Raw genomic sequence first — 12,281 nt, 5'->3', positions numbered from 1 at the left:
TATCTCACACTTTTAATGTTCAATTTTAATCCTGCCTCTGTTAGCAGATTTACTATATTCTTTCGTCCTGTGCATGTTCCCTTTCTTCATTTACTTACTAATAAAATATCATCTATATAAATCTCTGTTAATAATTTCTCTGACATTATGCATTGAAAAGACTACGGATGAATTAATATAGCCTTGAGGAAGCCGGCAGTACACATAGTGTTTATTATCTATTATAAGCGCTGTTTTTCCTAGCTCTCTCTTTTGCTAAGGGAATAGACAAAAAGCCATTTGCCAAATCTAACTCTCTGTTAGATATCTACCTTCCTTTACCCTTTCAATAGTATCTCTAGCATTAGATTACATATCGTCTGTCTGGTTTAGTTACCCTATTTAATGCCGTATACTTTGTTTACTAGCCTGAATGTTTTATCCGGCTTTGGTAATACTTGTATGGGACTATTTGTTACTGCCGATTTAACTTCTCTTAGAACTCTCTGTTCAGTAATTTCCACCTAATTCCTCATTAACAATTTAATCATTGCATACTGACACTGAAGCTTATGCATTCACGGATATTTTCAATATTCATACTCATTCTTATCACTAACTCTCACAAAAGTTTTTGTGCCTTGCATAAGGTGCTTCTCTTTGTAGAGACCTCATCTTTTTGCCTCTTCCGATCCTAGCATTTTACTACGCACTTTTCTTAATTCTAACTCAACATCAACTTCTCTTAATCTAGAATACCTTTCTCAAATCCCTTGCTGCTAACAAATTCTCAGACCCCTCTAATCATTTTAATGCACCAAACTCTTCTCCCACTCGTTCTCTTTGACTTTACCATTATAAGCTTGCCAGAAGAATATTATCAGTGAATTGTATTGGCTCTGCTGTCGAGGTAACATCTGCTGCTGAATCAATGAACTATTGTGTTCCTTCTACATTAATAAATAGATTATTATCCTTTTTTCAAATTACTCTTTGATCACAGATATTCCTCTTCAACAGGCCAAGTTGATTTCATTTGTGGTACAACTTGTTTCTGCTCACTGTTTTTCTTCTCGTACTTTCTGGATCTATTCACATTCCTTTTCTTATCTACCACACTTTAGTCTGTCTAACCTTCTCCTACGTTCTTTAAGAACTTTCTAATTCACCTTCTGAATAACTTTCAGCTGGGGTCCTTCTCTCCCACCTATTTACCTGGAATGTAGCTTACATCCCCATCTTACTTTTCCAACTCTTATACTTGACTCTCTGTCCTAAACATTCCTGTTTCCTTCTTTTTTGTCTAGTCTGAAAACAGGTGTTATACTGTTTTTCTCTCTCCTATTTTATTATTCTGCATTTTTGTAAATTAACCTTTTGTAATTTCTGTGTGCTCATGTATTTTGAGGTTCCTCTTTCCTCACACTACCCTTAGATGATGGGAGGTTAAATCATACTCTGCAAGTCTTTCCTCTATCTGTTTCTTAAGATAGGTGTTTGAGATTATTTATCAATTTATATCCACCTGGAATATTTTTCCTACATCCCTCAATAATCTAACCTTATCTGACATTGGTATTTCTTCTTCTGGCCAACAACCATACACTTAACAATGGCATTTTGATCTTTAGAGGCACTAAATAGAATTTCTTTCTATTGTAAAGTATTTGTCTCTCTTTGAGTTAAGTCTCTAATCTTTTCTATAAATTCTGCTGATATTACCTGTACACTTAACTAAACCATTTACACCTTCCACAACTTCAACTTGCATTCTATAAGCAACTTTAATACTATGATCAGAATAAAGAAGTCTTTCTAGAATCCTACAGTATCTATGTACAGTATCCTGTCTATTGCAGTTCTAACAGGTTAGTTTGTACAGCTCTGCTTGAGTCATAAATCAGTTGTTTCACTGGAAAATCCCTAACACCAGCTGCAGGTTGTTTCTTCTCTCTATGCCTCACTAACTTTTCACCGTGTCTAAACCTCTTGTTGCAGGCTGGTTTTATCTGCCTTCTATAATTTCATCAATTTATTATAATCACTTTTCTATTAAACTTATATCCCTCCTAGAATGTTATTAGTTCTTCCTGATCTTGACTATCCTTCTTATTTAGATATTTATGCTACGGAAGTGACTGCCCGTTGTTCTCAGTGGTCCATAAGTTAAATTCAGTAAATAAATCAGTAATAACCTTACTGTTTGTTTATTTATTCTCTCTCCCTCTTATTAAAGTGTCATTTTTGTATTAAACTTTTATCTCTACTTCTGGCCAGTCATTCCGAATTTGTTTGGTTATTCTTTTTAAACGTAATATCTCTACTTTCTGTTAAAAAGTACGTGCACTCTTGTAGTGTATTAAGCTCCACCCAAATATTGTATGTATTTAACATATATATACTATGCTCACGTGAATGACAGCATCAAGTAAATTACGTTAAGTTATTCGTCTCTCTGTATTTCATGCTGAAGAGCGCATGCTGTACTGAAAGTATTTACAAAGTATGAAGAATAAACTTTTTTTTTACACGTGAGACTATGCATAAGGCTCAACACTTACTTTCTCATGTTTTAGTCTTCTATACTTGTTATTTATAACTAACTCTATCTCACTATGCTCACCCTTTTTCCCTAATTGTCGATGAGTATGAGTTCTCAGTTTTAGTTTAAGTTCTTTATGATTTTCCTCTTCACTGCTCACTACTTCTTCTAACTCGTCTTGAGAGCTATTTTTCTCTTTCTTCACAAACAGAGATAACTGTTTCATTACTCTGATCTTTTGGTGCTACATAGATCTTCTCTCTGAGTCCTTTCCACGACAGTATGTGCTACATAAGTCCAATGCAGCAAAACCAGAGAGTTAATCTAACTGACCCAGGACTCTGCATGCCTACATGCTCTTAGTTTTCTCTCTTTCTGCTAACACTTGGTTTCTTATCTTTTTATTCTTTTTAAAAAAAAAAAAAGAAAGAAAGAAAAAAATCGTAACATCAGTCCCTTTTCCTGTTTACGTTAATAGATTTCCATTTAGCACTACCATTTCCTCCTCTAGTTTTTTCTATTAAACCATCATAAGCATAAACTATGATTAAAAATGTTCACACGTTTTCTCAAATCTCCTTTCATTTAGTTCATGCACTAATTCTTCGGCCTGCTTCTCTAGAATCTCTAGGTTTCCCATATCATGTCCAAAGCTCTCAATGTTCTCTTTTCATCTTTCTTTGTCTTTACCATCTATTTTAACAGTTTTCTTGGTATCACCTAATATTTATGGTAGACTATCTCGTGCTGACTATTTTTATTTGATTGAACTTCTTAGATTTCTGTATTGGTTTGGATAGGAAACCAAATAGCTTTCAGTATTAATTAAAACCAAGTATAATTCTAGTTCTTACTAGACTAAAACACGTTTCTTAAAGTACTTTTGGACAAAAGTTTTCCCTACTCCTCTTCGTATTGTTTCTTCTAATAAGTTTTGTCTCTGAATGTATATATTAAATTTGCTCACATCCCTTTTCTCTCTCTTTTTTTCCATATAATTCTCGATATTTTAGTAAGGCTATTTGCCCACACACGACTATTTTTATTTGATTGAACTTCTTCTGTTCTGGGGGTGGAACCAAATATCTCTGTAATAATTAAAACCGATACAATTTTAGTTTCTTCTGAACTAAAGACAGCACTTTCGAGCAGTACTTTTTCTGTATTTCTCTAATTGCGTTTTATGGACTGTATTTCTTACAAGCCCAGGCATCCCCCGCCGGCAGATCTACAGCCCCTCAAGACTTCTCTAACCTCAGTAAGCATTCATCTCTCTATGCGAGATTTTTTCTTCTTTTGTGTACACTAAACTCTTTCTGAGTTTATCAAATAATTCTTTTGAATTATTTTTTTAATAACTAGAGTTTTCTATAGGATCTTTCACCTATTAAACTCTGCCCTTTCATATTCTAGAGCGTCTTGATTAGGCTGGGCAATGCGATTTCATTGATTATATTGTTAATCATTAGTCAATATACCACGCGTTAGGCTCCCATGTTTCACAGTCGCAAATCTCACTGCCTTCTGCCTTATTTTGTTTTATCCTCCAGGTAAAGTAAAGTAAGTCCCGAGTCTATCCTATCTCTAATAAGCATTTAATCATACTCACAGGAACTAGGTCTAGAAGACTTCTCAAGTGGTCTGTTCTGCTCTGAGAATCTTGAAATCAGAGTCTTTGCTTGGTAGCGTGTTGGTTATAATAAAGATCTAGTTTTATTATATACTGGAGTTAAATGCATTACAAATAAAACGCAGATACTAAAATGAAAATAAAACAAAAGTTCTATAATTTCATGAGCTCGGGGCATCGTGGCGAGGGCTGTCTGTCTGGCATGCGGCGTGTCGCCGAGGTGCAGCGTTGTCTTCTGGCTCACTTCTAAGTGCACAACTACTTTCATAGACTACAGGTGCAGGAGACACTTTTTAGGAAAGTCCACGTACAGCTGGAGACCTCCTCTCAAGAAGCCACTATAAAAACAGCCGCCCATCTTATCCAGTCTGCTCTTCTACAGATATCTTTCTAAGATATGTCCTCCTCTCCAGCAGTCCGGGAACTCAGCACTCCATGGTAACATTCCTATTCTTTAAAGTTCTATACTTACTAATACATATTTTATCTAGCTATACTTTAACTAAATGCTACATATATTATACCTAATCATCTTTTCTCAATATGACTACTTTTGCACATAGTGATGTAGTGGTCTTGCTTTCTACTATTCAATAAAGTGAATAATACCATGTGTACTGTGTATCTTATTAATGCTTATCAAATAAAGAATGCAATATTCTGTGTGAGTCTCTTCTTCTTGATAAATCAGTAGCACATCCCAATGTGTTTACAATACAAGGTATCACTCCAAGATAAACAAAGTGGAGCTTGCCCACAAAATTAGAAGGCAGTCTGGTTTTCCTCCAGCACTAATATCTATCTATCTATCTAACTTATCTATCTATCCTATCTATCCTATCTATCCTATCTATCTATCCTATCTATCTATCCTATCTATCTATCTAATATCTATCAGGGGTCATACTGAGGATGTTGTCCGAGTGGTACTTGGTCTGGTAGGACAGATAAATAATGATATATTTTTAGCGCCCTCTGCATATTACTGCTCCTCAGTGTGTCTGTCTGTGTGGTAATGTCTGTGGTGACGTCACAACGCAGCGCCATACATCCGTCATTTCTCTCAAGGTTATAAAAACAATCAGCGACTCAGCAGATACACATTTCGTGGATGCACCAGCTTCTCGAATACAAACGTGATACACGATATGGAGCAGAATCAGACGTTTCCACGGTCACTCTTGACTTCACGACAGTAAGAGAAAATAACCTTCATTCCCCTGACGATTATGTCTCCAAAGGCCCAGTGAAGGCTGCCTGTTTTAGACGGCATCGGAACTAACGGGACAACGCGCCGCCCGCCCAGGTAGGAAGTCCTGTGGGTTTTGAGACAGCTACATACACGCCCGTCAGTAGCAGATCAGGGCAGAGAGCGGGGCATTGCACCAGAACTGGAAGTACGCCGTCAGGGAAGTGATCCAGGTGGATCCCCTCAGGCTACTCTGGAATTTCGTCGTTGAAGAAGAGAAAGATAATGGCAAGAGGATATCCTGTTGGTACATTCGAAAATATGTAGATGAAAATCCACATCTTGGATACCAGACCTACATTGAAAACAAACAACATAAATAAATAGAGGCCAGAATTAAACAATATCTTATTTTACATAAATCTTATTTTATCTTCTTATCTGTCATCAGACTTAACTGCTCTCTCTATTACAAATATCTGTCAAATAATCTAATCCTGGGTGCCTAGTAATTCAGGGGCTGCCTCTGTACTCAGCAACACCCTATAGCAACTACACTAAAAAATCTATATTATTTATTGAGTGTGTTTTTCAGGGAGTAAAATATGACTTTCTGTTATAAAAAGTAATTTGCTAGAGGGTGTTATTCATATTGCTTGTTTGCAGTTCAGGCATCCCTGATATTAGGAGAATTAAGAGAGATCACTCTTAGCTTGAATTCTTGGATTTAGAAAATTAGTCGGTGTTCCAAATGTTCTACATTTTCGATTTTTTTGATATTTAAAATGTCATTTTAAATTCATGCTATATTTCTGGATATACATCACACAACGTCAGGTGTCTCACATTTGCTCTGATTCATTCAGTGCCAATTTATCTGTCATGTATTTTTTGCCTTGCACAAGGACGAAGATAAATGCGGAGTTCTTATTTACTTTTTATCTGGTGGCATTCATTAGCAATTTACGCCTGCTTGGCAGAACATAACTTCACAGGCTCGCGGGTATATATCCTAGTAGGAAATGATCGGCGTATGACATCAGAAGTGATCTGCCTCTTTCGCGCGCGCGGAGGTGACGGTACGTAACCTCCTTTTCAACGTCATTACGTTCGAGTGGCGCTCTTTAGATCAGGATGAAACTCAAGCTGCTAAAACTGGAAAACAAAAACCTTCGAAGACATAGGCAGTGGAGTAGACGCCATTTCAGATCACTTCAGATAAACGATTTGCAGTAGAAGTTAGCAATTTTAAGCGGTACAGCTGTAATATAAATAGCTTATTTTGGGTCTGAACGGCGCGTGTGTTGGAGATTAAAAACGTTAGATGATCGTTTATTTTTCCATGTGAGTAAGAAATAAGCAGAGTTAAGAGGCAGTTCTCAACTAAGGCTATTATTGTGTGAAATTCTAAAAGTAGTTTCCTAATCTCTCATCAAACAGCATCCCTAAAAAGTTCAACACGTCATACAACACAGCTTACGATTACTGCAGTCAGTTAGTTTTATATTTGGCAGCTTTTTTGACATTCGCGCTTAATAGAAGGCGCATTTTCCATTTCCTATCACGCAGGCCTATATAATAATAAACAACTTGGAAATCATGGTTGAAGTTACTCAAATGAAAATCATGCATACAAATTACTAGAAAAATGCCCTAATACTTCATAGTCACAAAGCGTTCTGCATAAAAGTATACTTTTTTACTTTTAAAAATCTTTGGAAAATCAAATACTTTTATACTTGGGCTGCATTTTTAAATTAGGGGTATTAGTACTTTAGTAAAAATTACTTGATTAGTGTGCATGATTTTCAGAACACAATATAGTTTAGAAATCACCAAAAGATGCTGTACTGACTCAGAAAGGCCACACACACACACACACACACACACACACACAAACACACACACACACACACACAGGGTTTGGATTAGTAAGAGGCAGAGCAGCGCCTGGATTTGGAGCAAGCAGTAATTCATTGGTATGGGTGTAGGGAGCCTCCTTTTCACAGCCGGCCCAGCATCTATTGGTCTTGCAGGAATGAGAGAGATACAAGTCCTGCAGAGAAGTGGCTGGGAGGGATTTTTGACTCCATCGTTCTTGATAAGTCTACGTGATGGCTGGTGGAAACGTCTCACAACTAATTCTCCAAAAACACTAAAAACAGCTCAATAATGTTTAGATCCTGGTGGCTGTACAGGCCATAGGAGATGTTGCCCACTTCTACATTCATATTCATCAAAACCACCATATTTAATGAATTAATGTTTGTCTAAAACCACAATTACATTTTAGTATTTGTACTAAGAGAGGCATTTTACAACACAGACTATATTTGAGGAAAAAGGAGTTTAAATATTATTTATTTTTAAATGAATAACACATGATTCCCTATGGTGGAGCATAGACTTTACTGTTCTACTCATATCTTATACAACTGTGATATTCCTACTAAACAACCAAAAAAGAAACACTTGTTTCCTCACTGCTGAAAACGCTATATAGATTGATACAAGTTAAATCTGTTCTTCAGTCCAGTACATGACTACCATCAAGGTTATACTAGAGAAACTTCTACTCTGTCAACATAGTCAGTACAATAAAAAAGAGAAGTATCTTGTGGTTATTTTGGGAAAACAGTAGCATTCTCCCCATACTACCCTTTATAGTATTCAGAATTGTACTGAATTGGCAGTATAAGCTTAGCCCTTGATCACATAAGAATAACAATATAAAAACAGATGTCAAATAGGAGCCAAAATATGGCTATAACATTGCCAAAGTCTCCTCTTCAGTTAAAAATCAAATCTTTTAATTGTATATTTCTCTGTCTGTTGTTTTGTTCTTTTAGACAAACTATGATCCAATCCATTATCTACATAATAACATTTAGTATTTTCATTGGTCTGTGACAGCTAGTAATTATATTTTTAGATCTTCTAAATGTTAATTTTCTGTAGTAGCTTGCCATTCTGAAAATATTTATTCTATAATTTATTTTATTATCCAGTGGCTTTTCACATTTTCCAAGAACTTGATTATTGCCTTTGGACCATTCCCAGTGGCTCCACCCCCTGCTGGTGATAGTTGCAGCATGAACAAATTTCTCCAAGTCTTGATTGGAGACAAAAACGTCATTCATGGGTTTTTTTTTGAGATGAGTAAGAGCAGGTAGTGGGGATTTACTGCCTCAGTAGGAACCAGCTTCGATTTAAATGTGGATGACAATTGGGTTTGATTAATCGGGCAGCCCCTATTATCTATATGTCTATCTTGAACACTGGCTGTCAACAAGTCTGTATTAAACATATCAGTAAATATTCTCTTTGTTGGCGGGCATAGCGCTCCTCATTTAAGTTTGTACAATATACTGGGAAGTATGTTATATTAGATGTGTGTTAAAGGTGACAACTAAACTTGCAAGATTGATCACGCAGGGAGTGTGCAAACAGATCAATGCTCTGGCCTCAGTACTGTCTTACGATACATACAGCAAACACTTATTTAATTAAAAGACTTAAGCTATTAGAGACTGAGAAAGTGAGTCAATGTGATATAGAATCAGTTTGGGTTAAATCGCTGCAGTGCCAGTCTGCTAGTTTAGTAGTAATCGCAGAAGGCTAACTTCATGTTACCAGCCCGGTTTCTATCCAGCAACCACCAGTGTGCATGCTTACTATATATATATGTATACTTTTTGTCCTTGCCAGCAGCCTGATGCAGTGATGAAGATAAAGTTCTGAGACTTGGAACCATGTGTTCAGAGCAGGAAAGAAGGATGTTTTTGAGATTTGAATCTTAAGATACTTGACTCCCCATACTCCTTTACATAATGGTAGGAAGTTCAGAGCTGCAGATTTACTGTGTGACTTATTATTGTTGCTAATTCTAAAATAGCATAAATTGCAGAAGAGACCCCCTTTACACAAATCAAATTTACAGAAATTAAATATTAAATTAAAATTCAGTCATTTTGTATGAACCACCAGAGAGCTGGGTTAAAGTTTCCCTAGCAGCTGTTTCCCTGATTGAGTTGGAGATATCATTGTCAGTGACTGCAAAAATTAAACTTCAATTCTCTGTTTAAGGCTACAGGCATATCATTTTTCATTTGTGGAGGAAGAGAGATCAAACCTGTAAAGTGAGTGTGTGTGAGGTGAGATGAGCAGGAGGACTTCCAGTTTTCTATGAAGGTAACAACTCCATGATTATTCCTCCCGGATCACCAAAGCTGATGTGTAGCGCTCAGAAGAGAACAGCATCTTCAGGATTAGGCTGTGTTTCTGAAAGTGACTCAGGATTAGTCCTCCGGAACTCCCAGCGATGTTATTCCTCCGAGAACATCTCCAGGATTGCGAGCTGTGTTTCTATGAAGTGCTGCTCCGTAGATTATTCCTCGGATCTCCAGCGATCTTGGCGCTAGAGGAGACAGCAGCTTCAGGGTTGTGCTGTGTTTCTATGAAAGGTAACAACTCCATGATTATTCCTCGGATCTCAGCGATATTGGCGGCTGGAGGGCTTAGCATCTTCCGGATTAAGCTGTGTTTTCATGAAGAGTAACAACTCGCAATTATTCCTCGGATCTCAGCGATGAACTACGGCTGCTGCAGCGACTCTATGTGTGAGTATGGATGTGATTTATAAAAAAAAAAAAAAAAAAAAAAAAAAAGCACTACTTCGCTGAAGTTCTTCTCTTTTGGAATATTTTTGTATTAATAATAAAAATTTCTTATTAGAGTTTAGTTGTATACTTCACAGCACATATTACGTACAAAAACTTATTTAAGCTCCCATTTCCAGCCCCAGGCCCATATACCAAAAACATACACACACACTTTTCCTCCAAAATGTGTATAGATTAATGGTGCACTCCAGTGTTGTTAACTTGAACAAACATCAAACAAGCGCAGTATACAATATTAACCAGTAAAATCAAAAAAAGTAATAAACACAACAACCAAAACAAAATATAGGGCTTGTCTGATGATCTAGCCGAGCTCTTTTTATTTAGAATTAGTCTTTAGATGATTGGAGACTGATGATTGTGGTGTAGCGAAGGAATGACCGATGTTCTAAGAAGGTTAAAGTCACGAGAAGAACAGATGGGGGAGAAAAGAACACGACTATACAACACGAACACGTAACAATGATAGTAATAATAGAAGGAAATATAGCTATAACACACAATATTCGAGTCCCTGAAATGCTGCCTGAAAGGAGTTTCTCTTATAAGGTGTGTTTGATTTTCTCCATCTCAGATCATTGTTTGGCATTTCCAACAATATTAGTCCCATGTGTCTAATAGAACTTATTTCCAAAGCGTAAAGCGTAACGTCGATGCTGAATTTCAAGAAAAGGATTAAGAAACAGTGACTGGGGATTATTCTTCACTAGAAATATGACTAGGGCATAAACCTACAAAAAAACAACAACATTAAAGTGTATTCCCTCCTGAAGGCTCAAGTAGCTCTGATTTATGCTGCATGTGTACAACAGAGATGGTAAATGGCAAATAAACTTGGTAACGGAAAGGTTGGAAATCATTTTTGTTACCGTACAGTAGAGTGACATCAGTCTTGTGTTTAATTAATCTGAAACCAAGACCAATGTACTTACGATACTTGTCGTGATTTTATTTGCTAAAGGCGTCCCAGAGAGTTGTTTAGTTTACATTTTAGATTTGCATTGCTGGGTCAGTTTCATATATTCATGTCAGTGTGAATTTTCATATTGTACAGTGCTTTTTCACATAGTATATATCATTTAAGACGCTCCTGAGCCATCAGCCTTAGTCACAAATAAACATAGGTAGAAAGCACAATTGAATCACGAGGATACCCGTTTTTGCATAAACCATTATTATTTTTGTTTGTTTAAGATAAAAAGTATAGTGAGTATATATGTGGTTATATATGTTTCTGCACATTTACTGTAACGCACTTATACAGCAGTACTCTATATTTTAATACTATATAGTACACTATTTTTAATGTTTTTACGTCTGCCACCCATTCCAATTTTGAATGCGGTCAAACTCATCAAATACTTATATTTATACATGAAATTGTTTATTAATAAATTGTAGTTAAATGACCTTGCCACTTGTGTGACAGGAGGATTTTTACTAAGATGATTCAGTGTTTTAAATTAACCCCAGCTCACTCATTAATTGAATTATAGATAGGTACTCTTCTCTTTGTTTTTAGTCTTTTTATGAACTTTTTCCTAAATTGTCTTTACATCTCTGCAGCAGTAGGGAAGGGAACAAACGTGTATGGGACTTATATTTGCTCAACATTATTTCTATATGGGGGCTTCGTTTACCCATTATTATACAAAATAAAAATATATATAATAAATGGAAATAAGATTTTCTAATATTAATATTTCAGTAGTCTTTCTTTTGTAAGTTTGGGATCACACTGTCTTTCCGTGTGAATACTTTGAGAAACTGAACAACTGACCTTCAACACAACAACAATTATGTTCTTCTCTGCTATGTTCAGAATTGTGTAGGGAAATATGGCTAAAAAGAGAATATTTTCTTTGATAGCTTTCCACAGAGTTGTTATATATTTTGAGCTGATGATATAGATTACATGAATGATAGAGATTTGTTCTGGTGTATATAACAGCCCAGCAAATTTATTATGGTTTCCACCCATATCACAGTGTTGAGGTTCAAGCCTAAAACATTTTTAAATATGAAATTAAAAAAAAAAACAAGAAAAGAAAGAGAATAAGAACACTAGGCTAATATATTTATTTTTATACATACAAAAATGTGAAACTGTGCTATTTATTTCTCAGTTTTATCAAATCTTAAATCATTTTGCTGTCCTGCAGCTTTTCATAAAAGCAGTACTGCACTTACATCTTTAATATTCATTATAGAGATGAAAACATCTCAGAAACACATTACTTTAACCCCCAAATCAATGTT

General features: G+C 35.9%; 1 protein-coding gene across 1 annotated transcript in view; it reads right to left on the bottom strand.

Annotated features, from left to right (window-relative positions):
- Positions 1-5,500: 5,500 nt before the first annotated feature.
- Positions 5,501-12,281, bottom strand: part of LOC122352445 (neuroblast differentiation-associated protein AHNAK-like) — an 8,735-nt gene continuing 1,954 nt past the window's right edge. The window contains exon 3 of the mRNA XM_043249854.1: positions 5,501-5,641. Within this exon, the coding sequence (XP_043105789.1) occupies positions 5,501-5,641 (141 nt within the window). The remainder of the gene's footprint in view (positions 5,642-12,281) is intronic.

Source organism: Puntigrus tetrazona, chromosome 10 (assembly GCF_018831695.1).
Source record: "Puntigrus tetrazona isolate hp1 chromosome 10, ASM1883169v1, whole genome shotgun sequence".
NCBI lineage: Eukaryota > Metazoa > Chordata > Actinopteri > Cypriniformes > Cyprinidae > Puntigrus > Puntigrus tetrazona.
This window is presented reverse-complemented; position numbering and strand designations above follow the sequence as displayed.